General features: G+C 39.6%; 2 protein-coding genes across 2 annotated transcripts; one reads left to right on the top strand and one right to left on the bottom strand.

Annotated features, from left to right (window-relative positions):
• The first annotated feature begins 5,281 nt into the window (after positions 1-5,281).
• LOC124384227 (homeobox protein TGIF2) lies at positions 5,282-13,951 on the top strand. Its single transcript, XM_046846918.1, has 3 exons — positions 5,282-5,630; positions 8,712-8,968; positions 9,758-13,951. The coding sequence occupies exons 1-3, from the start codon at positions 5,612-5,614 to the stop codon at positions 10,685-10,687; spliced, it is 1,206 nt and encodes a 401-aa protein (XP_046702874.1). The 5' UTR covers positions 5,282-5,611; the 3' UTR covers positions 10,688-13,951.
• Positions 13,952-14,881: 930 nt separating this feature from the next.
• myl9b (myosin, light chain 9b, regulatory) lies at positions 14,882-19,157 on the bottom strand. Its single transcript, XM_046846929.1, has 4 exons — positions 19,011-19,157; positions 16,124-16,323; positions 15,755-15,916; positions 14,882-15,326 (listed from the first exon to the last, which is right to left on the bottom strand). Exons 2-4 carry the CDS (start codon positions 16,305-16,307, stop codon positions 15,151-15,153), a joined length of 522 nt encoding a protein of 173 aa, XP_046702885.1. The 5' UTR covers positions 16,308-16,323; positions 19,011-19,157; the 3' UTR covers positions 14,882-15,150.
• Positions 19,158-20,932: the final 1,775 nt, after the last annotated feature.

The raw sequence follows: 20,932 nt of genomic DNA, 5'->3' as shown, positions 1-20,932 counted from the left end.
TTTTGTATGCATTTAACTTCTTGGGTTTTATTTTTTTTTTGGTAAACTGGTTTATTTTAAGGAGGACAGGATTTCAAATGGATGCTTTAATTGGAAATGTATCTGAACTGTTAAATTCACACGATATTAGAGATCTAATCGAACGCAAATCGCAAGATATATATATCCGTATTGCTTCACAGATATTCAATTGCGCCTCTTTATTTATTTATTAGTCTCAAATGGTTGGGCTTAAAGCACAGTGACATTCCTAAGGAGTAATGCGAGTTCGTTTGGGTCACGGACAACAGGAAGCTGATAACACTTTAGTAACAAAATAGCTCCAGGCTTCACAACACACAGTGGGACGTGCTTTTTTTTTCATGTGATTTTGAAGGACGAATTAAACTTCACAACACATATGCTCGAAACAGATATGAATTCTGAGCAATGCAACAATCCTTTTTCTGACTTAAAAAAAAAAAAAAAGAAAGAAAGACTTGTATTTTAACTAGGAATGACCCATCCATTAGCCCACCTGCTTTCTTTAAACAGACCCACACACACACGAACACTCTGCACTATGAAATGGTTGAGTGATTGGCTTCCTTTGTCTGCCATGTTGTGTGTTAGTCAGGCCAATGATGGCTCCCTTTGCTGTTTGCAGTAATGGTGTGAATGGGATCTTCTCTCTCTCTCCACCGCTTCTCCCCATTTGGCTCAGGATGGGGTGGGGTTGGGGGGGTCGTTAACGCCTGCGGCTTTGTGTGCTGATGGCCTACAGCTTATCCCTCCACAGAGTTTAAAGGCATGTCTGACAAATCCCTGCAGAACTACTTCAACAGCCCCAATCTTAAATCAGGTGAATTGATGTTTGAAATTAGCAGTGAAGTATGCTTATTCTGTGTCTGAGAGCCGCTGAAAAGTGATGCTCTTCGCAGATTAGCACAAATCATATTGGAAATGAAACATCTGTAGTTCCCGTTGCTTCTCTGGTGTCTTTATTATTAGATAATAAGCGAAGACTGCTGGGTAGATTTGAGTCATTCTTCAAATGAATGCTAGAGATGGTTTTAACACTACGAGTCATAAACATGAGTCACAGCCAAGATACAGAATCGTCAGCTCTTGTCGAAGCACGTTAGCTGTGTCTGAGTTTAAAAAGAAGGTATTGACAGTCTCAAAATTTTGTCCTTGATTTGAGAAATGGTGATGCAGCAGGAACGGTATCGACGAGGCTTTAGCGTCTATTACGCTGCAGCTAGGAGGCAGACGGTGTAAACATTGAGACTGTTAGACAAACAGTTTCTTTTAAAAACCACAGCAGCACTCGCATTTCTCTCTTAATGGTGTCCCACTGATCCATGATTTCATCTGTCTGTTCTTAGTGCTTATTAAAATTCTTTGTCTTTGTTCAATTTTTATGTATTTACATTTTCAGCTTCTTTCCTCAATCTCTTCTCACACAAAGTATGAATGTTCTTAGATGTTCTTGCATCTGTTCCTTGCACTCTAGTCTGACTGTTTTACTTTGCAAGTGTATTTTTTTTTTTTATTAAATCATATGCGGGCTTCCCTTAGACCACAGTGGACCAATACTCTCAACAACTTCTTTGACACTGGGTGTGTTCAAAAAGCTGGAAAACTGTTTTTTTCTTTTTTTGGACAGCAAAAAAGCCCCACATGTGGGATTGCGGGACAATACAGCTTTTGGAGACAACTTTCAATTAAGAGACACTTTGAAGGGACCTTCGTTTTCTGCCCTGCTCACGCTGCTTAGATCTAAAGTTTTTAATATACCTCTCTAAGTCAAGGACATGCAGCACAATTCTGGTAGGCTACAGCCATGCTGGGTTCAAGAAAAGCCCAAGTGGTGACCCTGTACTGAACCTACACCCTGCACTCGAAGCATAAGTGTGCATTTCTACTCGGATTCATCAGCCTAACCTGCAAAAAAAAAAAGAGCTAGGCTTGCTCTTAATACCTTGTCGTTCTTTGGCTATGTTTCAATTTGAAATTTATTTGGTTATACTACAGGGGCTATATTTGGGGTCAAAGAGAACTCGAAGTTCAATGCAAGCGTCTGTAGCAAAAAAAAAAGAATTATTGTAATAATTGATATTTTATGAGACAAGCACATATTTTACTGACTAGGATTTGTTAGATATATCTAATGCTATATAAATTTTAGGCTGTGTATGTCAGGGTCTTTTGTTTTAGTAAGAAATACAATAAAACAGACTTAAGTTAACCAAAGATGTTTATTGGCTTCTTCTTTTCTCTCTGTATGTTCAATGCTCTCGAACTACAGTAACACGATGTGTGAATAAACTTTTTAGAGAAAATGAACTTAAAAAAAAAGGAAATCAAGACAGCCCAGTTGCATAAGTGTGCACACCCCTAAACTAATCAATTGTGTAGCACTTTATTCTTATTATCAGGGTGGTACATATTGACATGGTAATATTGACAAAAACTTTCTAGATACATTTATAAGGGCATCTCTCGTGCACAGCTCTGGGTTTGTTTATTAGGATGTGTGTATTGGGTCGTTTTTGCTGAAATTCCTTCTCGTTTTTAGCTTTCTAGTAGACGCCTGAACATTTGGTATTAAAATCAATTTGTAGCCATCAATGAGAATCCCTCTACATACATAAAAGCCATAATTCTGGATCAGGAAAAGCAGTGCTGTTTTTCTTTTTGTACCAAACATATTGGAATTTATTTTAACAGTAATATGTAATGCTAACAAAATACACATGTAACACATGTTGCCACATGTTTTGGGGTGATTTGAGCTCGGATTTGTTTTGTAAGGAAAGAGTAAAGTCTAGCTTCCCTGCCCCACAGCCCAGACGTGAAGAATATGAAAGATTGTTATCACATGCAGGGAGTAATCAGTTCTTGTCACAGAGTCCTGCAGCTCCTTTAATGTTGCCGTAAGTCTCTTGGCAGCCTTTTTGTCTGGTTCTTTTAAAATTTTGGAGCGCCGTCCTGTTCATAGTGATGTCAGTGTAAAGTCTTTTTTTCTCGATTTGTCTGTTACGCCGTATACAGTGTTCTGTGGAACATGTAAAGTTTTAGAAATGCTTTTAAACCCCTTCTTTGAACAACCTTTCAACAAGTGAGATACCACACATACTTTGTAAGCTCTTTGTAGGCCATAGATTTAGCAGTCAGATGAAACCAAGAAGATATGAAGAAAATCCTTCTGAAACTTTTAGATTTATTTAGCATGATAATCATGATAACGATAAACACTTTTGAGCATATGTTCGTGATTGGCTTATTGTAAACACAGGCACATTATTTAAAACCTGGGTATATACTTATGCAACAAAACACTTGTTGCACTTATTTGCATTTTATTTTGATTGCATATGTATTTGTATATTCCCTTTAAATGTTTCAGATTCACTTTATTTTTATATGTTGCAATTTCAAATTAAGGCTGGAAAAATGTCTATCAAAACCCTAATAATATAACAGATGTGTAGATTTAATATACACACTCAGCAGCAGCAATGCAGAATTATAATATCTTGCAGTACAATCCTTTCTCGTTTTTTTAAAATGTCAGTTTAATTAATAATTAAACTAAGGATCATCAAGTCAGTGCTACTGATTGTTGAATCAGACACAAAAGAGTGACTTATGTCGTTTCAGTATTGTTCGATTTAAATGTTCACCATATTTTCTTTTACCACGGATAAAGAGGAGAGTGTTTTAAGGCGTTTGTAGAAAAGTGACAACATGCATATCCACATAAAAAGAAAACTAAAAAAAAATAGTAAAACATGATTTAAGAAAAGGAGTAAGTAGACCAACAATAAATACAGCACATTAAACATAACAGCTGCAACTGCTACAGGCAAGGCAGGGTGGAACATAGTGGCATTAGCTCTGCAAAGACCTTTGAGAGGTGGATATTATTGTGTAAGGGTTACAGTTGGGGGTGGGTTTCAGCTCAAACTCAACCTCTGTTAAAGTACCACTTCATTCTGGCCACCGTGCATACAGCACATTCCTGCATTTGAAAGAAAAACCAGACATGACAGAATGAGGTTTAAGACCCTAGTGGGCTGTCTTGGTACTGCAAGGAGGCCTGCCCCCCTCTCTCTCTCTCTCTCTCTCTCTCTCTCTCTCTATATATATATATATATATATATTTAGTTAGTTAGTTAGTTAGTAAGTTAGTCCGTTTTTTAACCATGAGCCAATCAGTAAAAGTATGTAAACAAATGAAATTAGTTGATTAACAACATTCATAGTGCTGCAACAGGAACATTTCTGAGTCAAATAATTCGTTTAGACACCATTACTGCATCTGTGAAGCTTGTGTGTGTCTGCTTACCAGTGTCAGTTAATGTGTTACAGTTCTTCTAGCATCTATTAAAAAAAAACGTGTTGTCCTGAACAGGACAGATTTTAAAAGGTAAAATAAGCTTTAACAGTCTATGAAACCAGGTGAGATCTATAAGTAGTTAACATACATAATCATTCTTTTCTTCGCCTTAACCATAGATGCCCAATTAAGTTGGCCTGTGGTGCCCTTTAATTTGGCTCACAATGCCATATATAAGAAGGGAAGAAAACATTTTATAAATGTCTTTTTAGAAAGAAGAATCAGCTTCATGTCTATTATCAAAGGTCACCAAACATCTGTATTAGGCATTGCACTCAATTGTACAATAAATTAGATGGTTTCTCATTGTTTAAGTTTCACAGAACTAGAACTTTAAAAAAAATGCAATCGTTAGTGCAGATTGTGGGGTCACGTTTTCCATTTACTCATTTCATTTGAAACATTATGAAATCATAAACAAGATGAACTTTTCAACTTTAATGACCATTGCAACCTTCAATCTAATATAATATTTGGTACAATGAAAGACTTTTTTTTTCGGTCATGGTTTAAACTTTGGCCCTTCATAGGAAAATGTTTGAACATTGCAATCGTATATGTTTTATAGTTCTTTATAGTTTCCACAGTCCTGTAGGTTGAATATAGATGCACCAGATGGGGTGAAAGTCTGCCTTAGCTACCTAGTTGAATTGACACTTGAATTGAGAAACGAGTTAATAAATTAGAGTTCACGTGAAAAAAAAAGTTCATGTTATTTAAGAAATGTAATGATTTTGAATGAATTGTTACTGTTGGAAAATAGTAGTAGTGATTGTGCGCTTCAGCTGGACTGATCATTAGGAGCTGATGATGTGGAGGTGTATGAAGTCTGGATCCGCGGCCTCTGATTGGCTGGCGGCGCGGCTGGGGGCGGGGCGAAAGTGCTCTGTCACTGACACAGCGCTGGCGGAAAACGGCATTGCAGGTAAATCGGGACGCGTTTGTCAACACCATTTTCCCCCCTTGCTTTCATTAACATGTGCGAGAAATGAAGCGGAGTCTGTGAGAGACAGGAACATTTCTTCTTTTTATTTTCCTGGGGAGAAAAAAAAAACACGATCGCGGGCTGAGAAAAAAAGCAGAAAAAACCCTTCGCTTCGGCCAGAAGAAGCTCCCGTTGTGTCCCCGCTTTGTGGGAAGCACGCTTTTCTTCTCCGAGGAACTTCGAAAGCTGGGGATTTTTTTTTTCTTCTTCTTCTTTGATATCCCGAAACCTCGAACAAAAGGATGAAATCTGTCAAAAGAGGTAAAGTGAATTTCACGCGTGTTTTCCCACACGTCGGAGTCGGAGCGAATGTAAAGAGGAACCGTAGCTTTGTGTGTGTGTGTGTGTGTTTAACGTTAGGAGTCAAAGCGTCGTCTGTGTTTGTTTGAATGTGGCTAGCAGGCTAAAGCTAACCGCTCAGAGCTGAGCATGGTGTCCATCTGCTCCTGTCCTCAACAACAGTTGGACGTGTTCGAGGTTGCGCCTGTGTGAAGTCTGAACTCTTATTTATTTATTTATTTTTATTCTCCTTGGGAAAGACCTGGTTTTTTTTTTTGGCTTTTAACTGTGTACAAAATAAACTATTTTATTTTTTATTCTGAAGGCTGGTGTTGTGAAAAGTATTTTATTTCTTCAATACTGTAGGTAGTTGAATTTGAACTCTTTGGTTAGCACACGTTTGACTCAGAGGGGATTTCCAGGTTTTGGGGGGGATGGACGCAGGCTGTAAAAGAGGGACAGACCGCCAGCATTTGTTGCACGCTTGGAAAAGTTTGGCGTGTGTGTGTGTGTGAAGCGGCCCGCGTGTTTCACTCTGTGTGTGGAGGTGAAAAAAGAGATATCCGAGAGGATATTAGATCACCATTGTCTCAGACATGTTGATTTTATTCGAGTTGAAGCACTGCTTCTATTGTTGTGTGCGGCGCTTTGACAGATCGGTGCCGTCGGTTCGTCTCATCCGCTTACGTTTATTACGTGTTGTGGCGTTCAGCTGGAAAAATAGGAGCACCGTGTGCGTGTGTGCACGTCTGCAAGGCCAAGTTTTGGGTATTTACCCACAGTTTTTGGGGTTTTATTTACAGTCCCCCGGTTTGTCGGATAGTAAAGTGAGACTGACGCCTGTCTAACGGGGACGTACGTGAGTGGAGCTGGTGGGAGAGGGGGGTTGGCAGCTTTTGGGAGGGTTAAAGTAGCACTAAAAGCCTCGAGATGGATACCACACACACACACACACACACACACACACACACACACACACACACACACACACACACACTCTCCTTTGTTGGGGAGGAACGCAGGAACTGCCACATTTCTGTCTGCTCCTGCGGGCTTCGGGTTTCAGTGAGAGAAACACAGGAGGCACACCAGAGCTTTTCTGCTCCATTGTTCTCCCACTCAGGATTATTTTTTTTCCACTGCTAATGTTCAGAGTTTTTGTAATAAAACAGAACCCACCTCCAAAAAAATATACACTTAGTCTGTTCACTGCTATTATTTTCTATAGGATTTCTATCTGAAGCATTCCCAATTGGATGAAGTTTAAGTCAGACTAAAGAGCGTTTCAGACATTTTTCTCACCAACATGTCAACAAGTAACTGAACACTACTAAAGGACGACTTTTTCCTCCAAACAGTTGAGAACAAGCAGCTGGGAATGTTTTTTTTTGTTTGTTTTTTTTTCCCCCAGTCCTGGTTTACTTCATTGAATTTGTAACCTATAAGTGTTTTTTAAAGAAAGTAGTGGTGTTCTCGGGTTGTGTTATTTTGACTACACTAGAGCCTGAAGCTCTGAGGTTCGCCTTGACGTTTTGGGAAAGTGTGGAAGGATTGAGCGTGTTTTGTAGCTAGTGTGGTGAATGGAGCAGAGAGGAAGCGTAGGGGGATGAAAGGGAGGAAATTAAAGAGTGGATGGATTCACTCCTACTGCTCATCTGAAGAGAACTTGCCTTGACTTAGCTAATCATTATCTCAGCCCTCAGGATGCCTGCTCCGGTCTTTTGTAAGAACTCCTTATCTCGTACAATTCCGTACCAAACGTCGGGAAGTTTTTCCGTTAAAAAAACCCCTTAGGATTTAAAGCTTAAATCGTTTTGGAAAACCTAGCCGCACAAAGGAAGTCTCATAATCTATAACGACACTTCTGATTACAGAATTTGGGCACGTTCCCATTTCTCGTCTTTGGAATACGATTAAAGAAAGTAGCATGAAAAAGGTCTCTGTGTCTAAACACATGTTTACAAAACACAGTGTTATTCAAACAAGGGCAGTTCTGGCAACATGCGTTCAGGGTAGGGTTACATGATTCCGATTAAACAGGAAATACAAAGGATTTGTTTTGAATAGAGATCATGATGGTTTGTGTGATTTTTATTTTTTTGCAAAGAACCACATGGAGATTCTTTATTGATTGGCAGAGTTCGGTAGCTGCATTTTCCTAGCAGCTGTTTGTGAATGACAGCTCATCTGCATTTTGAATGACCGAATTACTGCACATTTGTATGACAATGGCCCAGTCTTGAACAAGACAACTGCGTTGTTTAACTATAGTAGTGTGTCAGGAGCAGAACGCACGCTCCCACACTTAAAAGGAAACCAACAATATTAATACTGTCCGTCACTAACGTTTCTTAAGCCATTGCTTGTGGAAATCCGTTCTCTTCTCACTGGCAGGTTTTCAACAAGATGACGTGCAACCATGACTCGCTCACCCAATTCATGCTGCACTTCACCAACAGTTTAGCTTTCTGCCATTGTTTCTCCCCTGTTGACTCACTGCACGTTAGGTCTGTGTGTAGTCATCGTGTACAACGTCTATAGTCTCTAATCACAATGTATAAGGGTAAAATTTGGTGCTGTATTTTATATAATGGCTGCTCGACCCCAAATGCTACTGAATCATCCCTGTTCTTTAAATCGCCCTAAATAGCTTTTCTTTTAAAAGCAGTCCTATTGCAGACTACTGTACGTTTTGGTCTCACAGTTAGACATTCCATGTCATGATACTTATGAGCGTTCCTGAAGTATGAGCATTCTTTTGCCAGTAAAGTGTGTTTTAGCTCTGCATATTACCATGTTTTTCCTTTAACTGAATCACCACCAACCATCCAACTATTGAAATGTAAAGCAGATCTTCTCCAAGGGAGGTCAGGCCTTTGTATGTAGATGTGAATTTGATTCACTGTTTTGTCTCGTTTTAGCATGATTCTTATGTAAAGTGTATGGTGTATATGTGCTACTTAAAAAAAAAATGCAGACCCCCCACTCATAGTCAGCACATCTTTTTATGACACTTTATTTCATTTAGACAAGTAATGCCTATTGTTGCCTTGATTTCTGCAGTGTTTGAAGAGGAGCACAGTGGAGAGACTGAGTTTTCTGCCATGTCAGACAGTGATCCCTGTGACGATGAAGCTTACCCACTCAATCTTTCCACCGGTGCTCGCGGAGCTTCCGCTAAGCGTCGCCGCCGGGGGAACCTGCCTAAAGAGTCTGTTCAGATTCTGAGGAGCTGGTTATATGAGCATCGTTTTAATGCCTATCCCTCTGAGCAAGAGAAACTCAGTCTGTCAGGACAGACTAATCTCTCCATCTCACAGGTGAGCTTTGTAATATATTTCTCAAGAATTTTATATTGGTCTTTTTATATTCGTTATATTTTTGGGAGTTCATGTTAATTCCCCATTAATCATAGTGCATTTTATTGTTATAAACAGAACTATTTTATTTGTCAAATATTACACACCTAGATCTAATTGCAGGAACAGGCCATTATGAACATGGTGTGTGATCTCAGCCATGTTCTGTCTTTGATTGTGAGTCAGGAGTGGCGGTTTTGTCAGTGTGCAGGAATGCAGGCACGGAGTCCTTTGTATTGTGGCTTTGCATTTTTCCCTCCAAACTCCATTACAGCCAGCTGTTTGAAAACCTGCAGTTTGCACTCTGGACTCTAGAGGGCGCACACACATGCCATAGGCTTCCTACTAGAGAAGATTTCTTCCAAAGTTGTTTATGAGCTGGTGGGGCAGCAAATAATGTCACCAAGGAATGAAGGAACAAGCAATTCTTATTTAATTGTTTCATCATCAGTTAATCATCAATCTCGTAGTAAAATTGTATGTAATTGCTCCTGCTTTTTTTTTTTTGGTAAATACTTCAGCTGATCCAAGCTTGCAATGGGATGATGTGTAAAAAATATTTTTAATTGTGTTTTTGTAATGCCCCAGGAGAAAAACAAATCTGCATTTGACATACTAATAGAAGAACGTGTCAGTTGTTTTGCCTGCCAAGTTAGAGAGCCCAATCATTCATGTTTTTCTGTGTGGAATTCAAAATAAAAAATTTTAATACACAAATTTTACTTTTCTCTTTATTGCTATCTTTTTCAGATCTGTAACTGGTTTATCAATGCAAGGCGACGGCTGCTCCCAGACCTGCTTAGGAAGGACGGAAAGGACCCGACTCAGTTCACAATCTCTCGCCGCGCCAGCAAATCAGACAGCCGGTCTGTTGGTTCCGCCTCCCCAGACCACTCTACCCCCCCACAGGTTCCAGCTTCTCGCCCCTCTGTCATCCGCCCTGCCCCCACACTGGACCTGAGCATGCTAGGTAATACAGCGACTGCAATTTTGACCGGGGCTGGCTGCTTAGCGGGATCAGGGTTAACAGGCAGAGACTCTGGTGTCCAGACCCTCATGCAGCTGGACACTCGTGGCCTGATCAAGAAAGAGTGCGCGAATGGACCTCCTGGTATAACTACCATTCCAAGCTCATCTTCTTCTAGCAGCCTGAGCCTGGGAACGATGAGTCCTACTGTGGTGCTGTTCAACACACCGCCGCCTACACCCCCAGAGCTCTGCCCACATGACTTCAGCGACCTCAAGCTACTCGTAGACGCAGCTCTACAGAGAGCAGCAGAGCAGGAGAACCAGAGACAAAAGGAAAAGCCTTCAGCTCGAGTGCCCTGTTCTGTTCTTACTTCTGCTTCAGCAACAAAAGCTCCAAGTAGAAACGCAGAGCAGGGAAAGAGCCGTGAGAGCCTGAACTCCAGCAACAAATCTGACTCTTCTCCAAGGCTGCAGGGGAAGTCGGTGCTCCCAGTCTCTGTGCCTGTGTTAAACGCCTCCGCTTCCACTCTTCCTGCCGGCGAAGCGGCCGTCAGCTTGCCCGTGGTTCCACACAGAGTTGCTGGCGCAGTGAATTTCCAGCCAAATGGTGTTTGGAGTGTGGTCAGACCAGCTAGCCCACCCCCAACCAGCGTCACACACACCTGGAGCTCGCAGCACACACTCCATGCCGTCAGAGAAGCAGTCAACTGAGAATATCAAAAATAACGTGTTTGCATTTATGAAGGACAGAGAAACGACCGAGAAAAGGACATTCCACATAACAAAAGACGTGAATGCAACACTCCTACGCTCTGGCTTCTTATTCGGCTGGGTTGTCCGTGACTCTTATTTACAGACGAGTGAATAGTCATCCGGCTGCGATGCCACCGTCACCTTGACGATTTTCGGTTGTCATGGATGTGATCTGACGGTTGCCAGACGACCAGCTAGAAATGGAAACATTTTCACCTGATGGTTCAAATATCCCGGTTGTAGGTCATACACTAAGTTTACCTTTTATTGACACGAAGGATGTGTTTTAAAGGCAAGCCTTTTGAAACTTTTAACAGACAGATTTCACTACATGAGATTTATTTACGGTCCTTCTTAACATTTCAGCACAACAGCGATTGAGGAACATAATACGGCGTGGCTCGAACAGGAACTAAATCTTGTGGGTTTCAAATCCTAAACAGGGCATTTTTGTTTTTTTGTTTTTTCTTCTTTCAGATACTCCGCAAACAGCGAACTTGCCACACAAACCTCGGCAGAACTGTGCTATTTCTCAGTGTTATGTATCTAACTGATAGGCGAGACATTTATGGTTTATTTGCTTTTAGGACTGCCCTTAGAAGTTACACAAGTGGCCTTGCTCAGTTTTTTTTTTTTTTTTCTTTTTCCCCTTTGATATTGGTTAAAGTAGTAGGCGATGTGGCAGAGACATCATATCACAATACTTGATGTTTACACTATACATGATTTGGATTTTTCTGAAGTCCGAGACACAGTACACTAGTGAAACAGCACCCCCACAGTACTCACCGAAGCGTGTATTGTGATATGATGTAGCATAAGATCTGTTAGATATATTATATGCCTATATACTCCTCCAAGGTCCAAGCCTAGGCCTAGATAAGTAGACTATTATGTAGCATGGCTAACTCGTTTTTTGTATATGACTCTTGAATGCTCGTTGTGAACCAGCATGCTACGTTGGATGAATCGCTGGCGGGTTCGATATCGGTGTACAAACAGGGACTTGGACTTAATCCTGCTGAGTCTCGGAGCTACACTTAAGCTCGGAAACCCCTGGCATGCTGCAGCCTTGTTTGTTTGTTTGATACCTCATTCCAGTGGCTTGAAACCACTGCAAATGGGACCACGACTTCCAAATATCATCTTTCTTTTCTGTGTTTGTGTGGTCACTCATACATTCTGCACTTTATTTCTAAGTCTCTATGTTGCCAGTACTTCAAAACTTTAACAGAAGCCTTTTTTTTTTCTTCTCCATATTAAATTGCTCAAGTTATTATAATTTTTTTTTTTTTTTTTTTTGCCTTCTCAAGCACAGTGTCAGTGTGTTAAGGTCTAAGGACGAGGGAGAGGAGACAGACGGTTGGGGAAATTGATTGCACTGCAGAGCGCATAGCTCAGTCTGAGCATTCCTCTGCAGTGACCTAGCGTGAGACAGCAGCAGAGCCGCCATTGATTTCCTGAGAGACACTCCTTTCCCAACCCAGACGAGCTTTAACTCGGAGCATTTACAGTGCTTGATGGGCTCAAAGTGTCAAGTATTTCCACGAGATGTCATGAACTCATTTGTGTGTGCGCGTGCATGGGTGTGTGTCGGAGCCCGGCAGATGGTGCGAGAACGGGCAGGATTAAGGTATATATTACATGGATCAATGTGGTGAAAGCGGAGAGCAGACACTATCAGTTTTTATGTTTCAGATTCGCCAGGAGTTTTTCATATCCTTATCAGCTCTTGCTATTAGCGTGTTGTTTAGATGGACATTTTGTTTCATGAGCCGGCGGAAGTCATTTCTTTTCTGCAAAGCACCTTTCACAACACTAGTATGAAAAGGGTGCACAGCTGCGTTCGCGATGGCGACGATGTCAAGTATAATAGCTTTGTTGACATGGTATCAGTTACAAAGCAGGACCGTGTGACCATGAATGTGAAAGATCGCTGTATTGGGGTGCTGGTGTTTCTTATAGTTTAAGCTTTGGAGCATTTTTCTTTTGAAGGGGTAATTTTTATCATGTTAGGTTTTATTTTTATTTTATTCAATGTCGCATCATTATATGTTCGGGTCCAAGTTACTTTTCATGCCCTGGTTCCACAAAACGGTCATTTACCATTTCTTTTTTCCCCCCCCATGTTTTAAACGGTGTAGCTTTGTGCCTGGATGAGTTATAGTCACTGTATTCAATGCACATGATCCTACTTTACCTCCAGTGGAGCCATTTGTCTTGCTCCCCCCCGCGTGCCCTCCCTCCGCCATCAGCTGTTTTATGTCCGCTAACTTATGTATTTGTGAAATTGCTGACATTTCCGCAAGCGTGACGAATGAACGCGTCTTGGCCTTGTTGTTTTCTGGTCACGGTTCTGTTTGAGGAAGGTGGCCTCCAATCCGGTCTCCGGGACTTGTTTTGGAGGTCAGGCCGTGTTTTTCCTGTAGTATTGTTACAATTTCGATGTATTTTTATTTCTTCTATTATTATCTGCATTGCGTTCGGTCTCAGGTTAAGTCAGTCGTTCCTCTTTTTTAGCATAGATTTTAGCCGCTGGGGAGAAAACCGAGAGTGTTAGAGAACAGTAATGTGCTTTAGACCAGTGTTTGAGATGTTTGTACATAGCCCAGGTTAGGCTTTCTGTACATGACAAATTGGCATAATAAGATCTAACTGTAAAAACTGGTGTACCACTACATGAAACAAACCACTGTGAGCTTTCCGTTAGTTTCTGGGTTCCTGGAACATCAATGGGTACTGGATGTATACGTATATTTTTCAGAGATGCTCTATTTTTTCACTTCTGTAGACTGATTGTTGATATTCTAGATACCATGTCTATTTAGTTGAGAAGGGGTCTTGTAGATATAAAGCGCATGTCTATCGGGTCTTGGATTTTTGTTTTGTTTTTATGTATATTAAAAGTGTAGCGCTCTGCCTCTCTCTCTCTCTCTCTCTCTCTCTCTCTCTCTCTCTCTCTCTCATATATATATATGACCAAATACTTTAAGATGGATATGAAATAGTATTTGTTTTCTACATTTCCTATCAGTGTATCAAGTAAAAAAAGAAAAAGTATGGACAGTGAAATTTGGCATTTGTGCCTTACCCAGAACAAGAGAATCTTCCCAGCTTTTCTAGAGATCTTTGGACTAGTCTGTGCAATATCTGCCTTAAACTTGTGATGTGTCCTTCTTCTTTTTGTACATTGCAGAGAAATAAAGTTCAATTTTTCATATATGATAAATGTATGTGTGTTATTACACCATGGGCTTTGCTTATTACTGTGCTTATGATCACTGACTGCTCTATAATGAAACACGAATGGTGCCCAATGCTTTGTAAAAGGAAACAGATTTTATTGAATACAGTAGGCACAATAACTTTTTCCCAAAAAAGGTTAATTTTAAAGGCTGTTTACTGGTCCCAAATGAAAGGCTACCCCATTAAAAAAAAAAAAAAAAAAATTATATATATTTATAATATATAATGACCCACTGTGCTGTTGTAGGAAAGTAATAAAATTAGATTAACCTCTTTTAACTACAAATTCAGCAACAATAATAATGTATTAATAATACAATTATGTAATTTATTATTACAGTGACATTTCATGTCTTTAGTTAGGGGTCCAAGCACGCCTTTAAATTCTTGTAATTCCTTGTACCTTTCATGAAATTCATCATAAAATAAAATCTTGTAGAAAAGCTTGAATGAGCTGCATTCCCTCTAACGTGAAGCACAGTCACTGGAGACTCCTTCCAACAATGATACATAATGGTCTCATTTGTGTCATCAGAGGCAACGCTTAAACATTTATTTCATTGTTTTGTGTAAAAAAAAAAAAAAGTGCTCAATAAACCCCAGATAGGTGTTTAAGAAGTCTGTTAGCTGCATAAAATGAAGAAACTGAGTCTATTTGCGTTTTTTTTTTTTTTTTTTTTCCCCCTTCTTTTCACCAAAGAGCGAGCTTCGGTTCTCCCTTAAAGAAAGAGCTAATGCCCCAATTTCTTCAAAACATGCCAGTGTTTCAGTTTAATGTTTCCTTCTGATCTTTTTACTGAGATGTTTTTTATTCTATGACTTTATGGTAAATGAAATTCACAGTAACCAGGTAAAACTGTTCATCAGCTACAGAAAAAAAAAAAAAAAAAAACAAGGAAGCAGTTCTGTGCGCTATATGATTCTTTAAGGTACATGGGCATGTGGAGAGAAAAAACCCAGAGGTATACATTTATCACAATTGAATCTACACAAGTGCAAGTATCCTATAATTAAAATGACTCGTTTGTGTGGTTATACTGTAATGCAGTTGTATTTTTTTATTTAATTGATTTTATGAAACTGCATCATCTGTTTGCCTTTTGTTCTCCCTTTATGCACGTGTTATTTTTGGAAGTAAAATGCACTCTGCTGCCAGGCTGAGAGTCTCTAAGGCTTTACATGTCATCCTTGTCCTTAGCCCCGTGTTTGAGGATGCGAGTGAATTCAGCATAGTTGAAGTTTCCTTTTTTGTCAATGGGAGCCTCTCGGAATAGCTCGTCCACTTCCTCGTCAGTGAAGCGATCGCCCATAGTGGTCAACAGCTCTCTCAGATGATCTTCATGAATCACACCTGCCCAAGGGACGTGAAGGCATTATTGTGGCAGCAGGAGAACACTTCAGCATAGGTGTAGTGAAATTCATGCTCAAGATCTGATGTGAAATCTATCAATGTATTTGGCCTAATAAATTACAATGAATAGATTTTTAAGTCTTTATTGTGTACATCTGATGAAAAGAATGAGTATTTGAATTAGAATAATGAGTAATCAGTAAACAAGTTCTTGAAAGAAATCGTGTGTAATATAAAAAGGTAAGATGAATCCAAATCATTCCAGGTAATTATCTTTTAGGAATTTTTCAATCACCATACAGCTGATTTTAAAAGATATATAATTTGCCGTTTTCAGATTAACTGAATTTCACAAAACAATAACATTATGAAATTACACTCCCTACCATTCCTGAGTATAATGGTTCTAAAAGGATTATTTGCCTCACCGGATCCCTCCTCGTCAAAGCAGGCAAAGGCATTCCTGATCACATCCTCGGGGTCTGTTCCATTCAGACGCTCTCCAAACATGGTGAGGAACATGGTAAAATTGATAGGACCAGGAGCTTCGCTCATCATGGCCTCCAGGTAGTCATCAGATGGGTTCTTACCTGCGCACACACACACACATGCAAAATACAAAAGCAGGCTTTGTGAAATGGCTTATTTGTTGAGCATAATCCTGACAAATGTTTCGATCCCAAAAAGGAAGTAAAAAATGTAGTAATTGCTTTAGTAAGGAAACTCCACATGCTGATAAAATATACAGACACACACTCATTATACTTAGAATGTCTTTCTTTTATTTACTGACATACCCAAGGACGCTAGCATGTCATGTAGGTCCTCCTTGTCAATGAAACCGTCCCTGTTCTGGTCAATCATATTGAAGGCCTCCTTAAACTCCTGGATCTGGGACTGGTCGAACATAGCAAACACATTGGACGTGGCCCTCTGTGGCCTCTTCTTTGTGGACTTCCCCTTGGCTCGTTTGCTAGACATGATGCCGGCTGACAACCTGGGGATGAGCTAAATCTGTAACTGTCGATGTAACATCAAACACTGAAACTTCTACTTCTTTGTAAATATACAGTACATTTTTGGTGTCCATTCACATTTCTTTTAAAAGAATCACTTTTTTATATATGAAACATCTCTAGTTTGTTATCCAAGGTTTCTTACATTACCCTCAAAGAAATTGGTGCATTAGAAAAGAAGCCCTTTTTTTGTATTGTAATATATACTGTGCACGTTTTAAGAAATTTTACCTCAACGTGTATGTACTGTACGTTATATCAAATGTAAGATGAATCTAAATCATTCCAGGTAGATCGATTCCAAGAATTTCTCACATTGTTGCATGAGAAAAATATCATGAGATAGGAAACATGAGGGTGGTGTCATCCTGTCACCCTGAGGTTTCTGATTGCCAACTCATGTAGCCGTGGCATAATAAAAAAAAAAAGCTTCAGAAAGCTGATGTGCAGCCACAGTTCTTGCCCACATTTCGACGCAGTTGTGCATGCAAGTGTGTGTGTGTGTGTGTGTGTGTGTGTGTCTATGCACGCAGGTAATCCACTAACTATATACTTGATCTCACTTGAGCTATTTTGAGTTTTTTTTCCTCAATAAAGACACACCCTTGTTTAAAGCTTGGCTTTCCTCTGTATATTAACTAGCTGTGATATTAAAAAGAAAATTATAGTTGGCTTGGTTTGCCTGCCTGTTCTTGTCTTACATAAACGACTTTCCTACTTTATTTGGGTTGTGTGTTAGCACTCAAGCAATAGAAAAAAATTCTAAGTAACTTATTTTAATCATTTTATATCTTTATTCCTCTAACTGTGCATAGCCACTCACACTCTAACTCACTTAAAACTACAATGCTCCTTTGCATCTTCTGAACTTTTCTTCCCTCTTCCCTCAGAGACCTCATTTCCTGTGTGAATTTTCAGTTCAGGGATCATGTTTCAGCTCCATGCGACAAAAATAACTCCTCGCCGAATCAATAGTGCTACAATATGCATAGAGCAGCACTGGCTTTCACGGGTTGCTGTGTTGTGCTGTAAACTGTAACCAGGTGCTTCGTTTTGTTGTTAGCATTCCAACAACCAAGAGTCCGCCCTATTACATGCACCGACGTCCTTGTTTTAATTCGGGTATAGTGTCAGTATGTCATACAGTTCTTGGAGGCAGGGGTGAGCAAGCAATGATTCATAATGTAAATGAAGACCATGAGCTCCACACAGGTTAATACCGTGACTGGCACACTGAGGATGCTGTCATTTCTTTTTATGATGATGACCATATAATAAATAAGATCAGCCATTACTTAGGTGCCTATGTATATTTTATTAGTGCAATAATATCTGTGAAGGATTTTAACTAGGCAGGGTTTTGATGTGGTCCACACTAGGAATTGAGCATGCTATTTCCTTATCAAACATTCACAAACACGCTTCTATAGACAAAGCCTCACTGTCTATCAGCTGCTGAAATAATATAAGAAAATCAAGTGCGAAGTGGACATGAGCCTTTTGTGATGCGCAGAATTTCCTGTCTTTATTTATTTTTAAAGCATTATTGAGGTGGCAGCTGCAAACAGCTGCTTTGCAACAACGGCTTTTTAAATCCCATGTTTCTACGCTCTTAAAAATAGACATGCTCTCCATGTCGCTGGATTTTCCTATCATAATGTGTAGCCTATTTTTTATATCATGACACAACCCAGCTTGTTGTGTTTGCCAGTTTGTGTGTGTGTGTATGTGTTTAGGAGATCTCACAGGAAACACTTTTACACAACTGATAAACATGCATCCAACTCTTTTATATTAAAGCATCTAGTAAATTACTGAAAGGGGCAGAAAAGTTTATATATGTATTGTGTAAATAGATTAAAGTCAAATACTTTATGACTCTTATATGATATTTTCCTAGGTAATGATTTTCTTTTTGTCAATATAACCTCCATATATTTTCTTTTATTCTCTTAGTACTTAATATTATTTTGTTGTGGGAATTGGCTCGTTTGCGCTCCTGTTTTTTTAATCCCAGGCTTCTTCGTATAGTCTTACAACCCACAAGAGCACTTTTGTCTTAACCTCTGACCCCGGATGATAGAAGCAAGATTAGGGCCAACATACTTCGGGCTATACACTGCCCACAGGTTACGGCCAAATTCCCTCACAATGGCACTAAAACAAACAACTTCACATTTGGAGACAGACAGTGAGGAATCCATCAGTCCAGTTAAAAGTATTTGGGAACAGCTGCGTCCTTAAGCATTGCAGATTTCATTACTGATGACTGTTTAATGACCTCACTACCTCTTAACGTTATTACTACCAGTCTATTACTGTTCCTGACATCCTCACACTCTTACACTTAGTAAGCTGGGACACACATTTACCAAATAGAGTATTAGTTACGAGGCAAAAACCTCAGCCTTTTAACAGTCGGAAAACATAACATTTCAGCTCAGAACTGTGATGAGGTACTGTAACTGATCCCAGAGCAGCTTTCTCTAAGCAAAAAACAGATGATAATACACCAACATCTCCATCTATACACTACAGCCAATAGCAACAGATCCTAGAGAACAGTTGCCATGTCAAAGCTCAACACTATTGTATAGAGTCTTTTCTATATTCTGGAATGAACAGAATAGCAAAAAAACAAACAGACAAAAAGAAACTCCCTGCTCACCTTGGCTTCAGGTGATGAAGTGAACGGCCAACTAAGCTTTGTCTGTGGGAGAATGGGATGGAGGCAGTTACTCTGTACAAAAGTTTGTTTAAAGCAGCAGCTTAGTAATACACCCCTCCCATTTCTTCCCTGGCCTATCAGGGGTCCTGGTTTTTCCACAAGGGGCAGTGCCCAAGCAGGGATTTAGCCATAAAAGGGAAAAGAATGTGCAGCTGCGGCCTGCCCCTTGGCCTGAACTCTGCAGAATGGGATACTCACAGGAATGGGGCTGAAATGACAGAAACACAGATAAGGAAGGCTGCCTTATTTAGAAAAAATACTAGTGTGTGTATATGTGAGTGTTGGAAGGTTTACATAGGGTGGACAGAGAAGATGCTAAAGGATACATACGTCACAAGCAGTGAAACACTCCTTAAAAAGGCAGAGGCCGTACATATGAGCATTAATGTATGGAAGTAATGTCGTCCATGCCATCTTTTATTAAAGCACATTTAATCAATCCATACAGCCTCTGCCCTTGTTCTATCTGAGCACCTCGGTGAAGCCGATTTCATGTAGTTTGTGCTTAAAATGTTTAAATAAACTCTTTGCTTACAAAAGAGGGTAAACAATGGCCTGAATGGCACTGGGACAAAATAACAACAAAAAAAAGGAAAAAAAGAAAACACAAGCGAGATTCACAACTGTTGAAACAAAATCCAGAACTGTAAAGTAGGACAGAACTTTCCCATCAAGGTTGGCATTTAAAAATAATAATAAAAGAAATGAGAAAATATTATAAAATCCACTCAGATAAATGGGTATGCAATTAATAAGTAAATAAATTAATATTCAAATGAAATATACAAATATTCACAGTTGTGTGTGTGTGTGTGTGTGTGTGTGTGTGTGTGTGTGTCTTAAGGCATGCTTTTTAAATCCCTTGGTAGGGACCAAATGCCCCTACTAAATAGAACTGTCTCACAGTTTTTACCTTGTGGGGTCATTTGACTGAAAAACCACAGAAAATGGGTCTTTTACACACACAATATATGAGTGATGAGGATGTTATATATATACATCCGATGGACCTAGGACATGTGTTTATTTCAGTTTATACAACAGTCAGGTCTGGTCCACTGAACTGATTGGACATGCAGGGTTTAAGTAGTGAACATTTCACTGTTTGTATCCCTCTGCTTGTTTGTGTTAATACAATTGTACAATTACAAGCATATTCCACTACACTAAAACTGTTACCACAATGTGTAATTTAAGGATACATTTTGCATTTCTATTTCATTATTGTGTTTTTTTTCCCATAAGAATTCGGTTCCAGGAACTGAAAATGTATAAAAATATATATGGTTTATTTTCATTCAAAAATATGTCAAAAAAAGTTCCCAGAGAAGTTACAGCTGGAGAGCGAGCGTGCAATGCATGTTGCTAGGCAACACGTAGACTAAACGATAGCCAATAATAACAATAGAACAGTGGCGGGTCGTGCATTTGGTACCTTCAGTGAGGACTTACCCGACTTAATCCACCTCTTAATACTACCACTATCACGTCGCAATTATAGAAACCATTAATATTATACAAAAACACAATATAACAACGCGTGGCATTACAGAGAGAGAGGAATTTCACATATGAAAGGTGAATACCATTTTCCTAAAAAGCAAGAAACCCAGTTAAGACCAACTCCAAACCTCTACACTACCACCACAACTGTGCACCTACATCATCTGGAGCAGTTCAGAATCAATATTTGTATAAAAACATGACAAAAACATAAAAATGTAAATAAAATCCAACCTACTCACCAGAGATGCAGACTCATAATTTGCACCGCTCCTCAGAGGCTGTAATCCAGTGGTACCGCTCGTATTCACTGGTCTGGAAGTGGTAAACAAACCCTTTCCCGGGCTGAGACAAGCTAA

Source organism: Silurus meridionalis, chromosome 1 (genome assembly GCF_014805685.1).
Source record: "Silurus meridionalis isolate SWU-2019-XX chromosome 1, ASM1480568v1, whole genome shotgun sequence".
Classification (NCBI taxonomy): Eukaryota; Metazoa; Chordata; class Actinopteri; order Siluriformes; family Siluridae; genus Silurus; species Silurus meridionalis.
This window is presented reverse-complemented; position numbering and strand designations above follow the sequence as displayed.

Bases quoted from the DNA above. Each gene is read 5' to 3' on its own strand.
- myl9b (XM_046846929.1), bottom strand. From the start codon at position 16,307: ATGTCTAGCAAACGAGCCAAGGGGAAGTCCACAAAGAAGAGGCCACAG. The intron at 15,917-16,123 runs GTATGTCAGTAA...GTGTGTGCGCAG, and splicing joins TGACATGCTAGCGTCCTTGG to GTAAGAACCCATCTGATGAC. The intron at 15,327-15,754 runs GTGAGGCAAATA...TCCCTTGGGCAG, and splicing joins CTTTGACGAGGAGGGATCCG to GTGTGATTCATGAAGATCAT.
- LOC124384227 (XM_046846918.1), top strand. The intron at 8,969-9,757 runs GTGAGCTTTGTA...TATCTTTTTCAG, and splicing joins CTAATCTCTCCATCTCACAG to ATCTGTAACTGGTTTATCAA.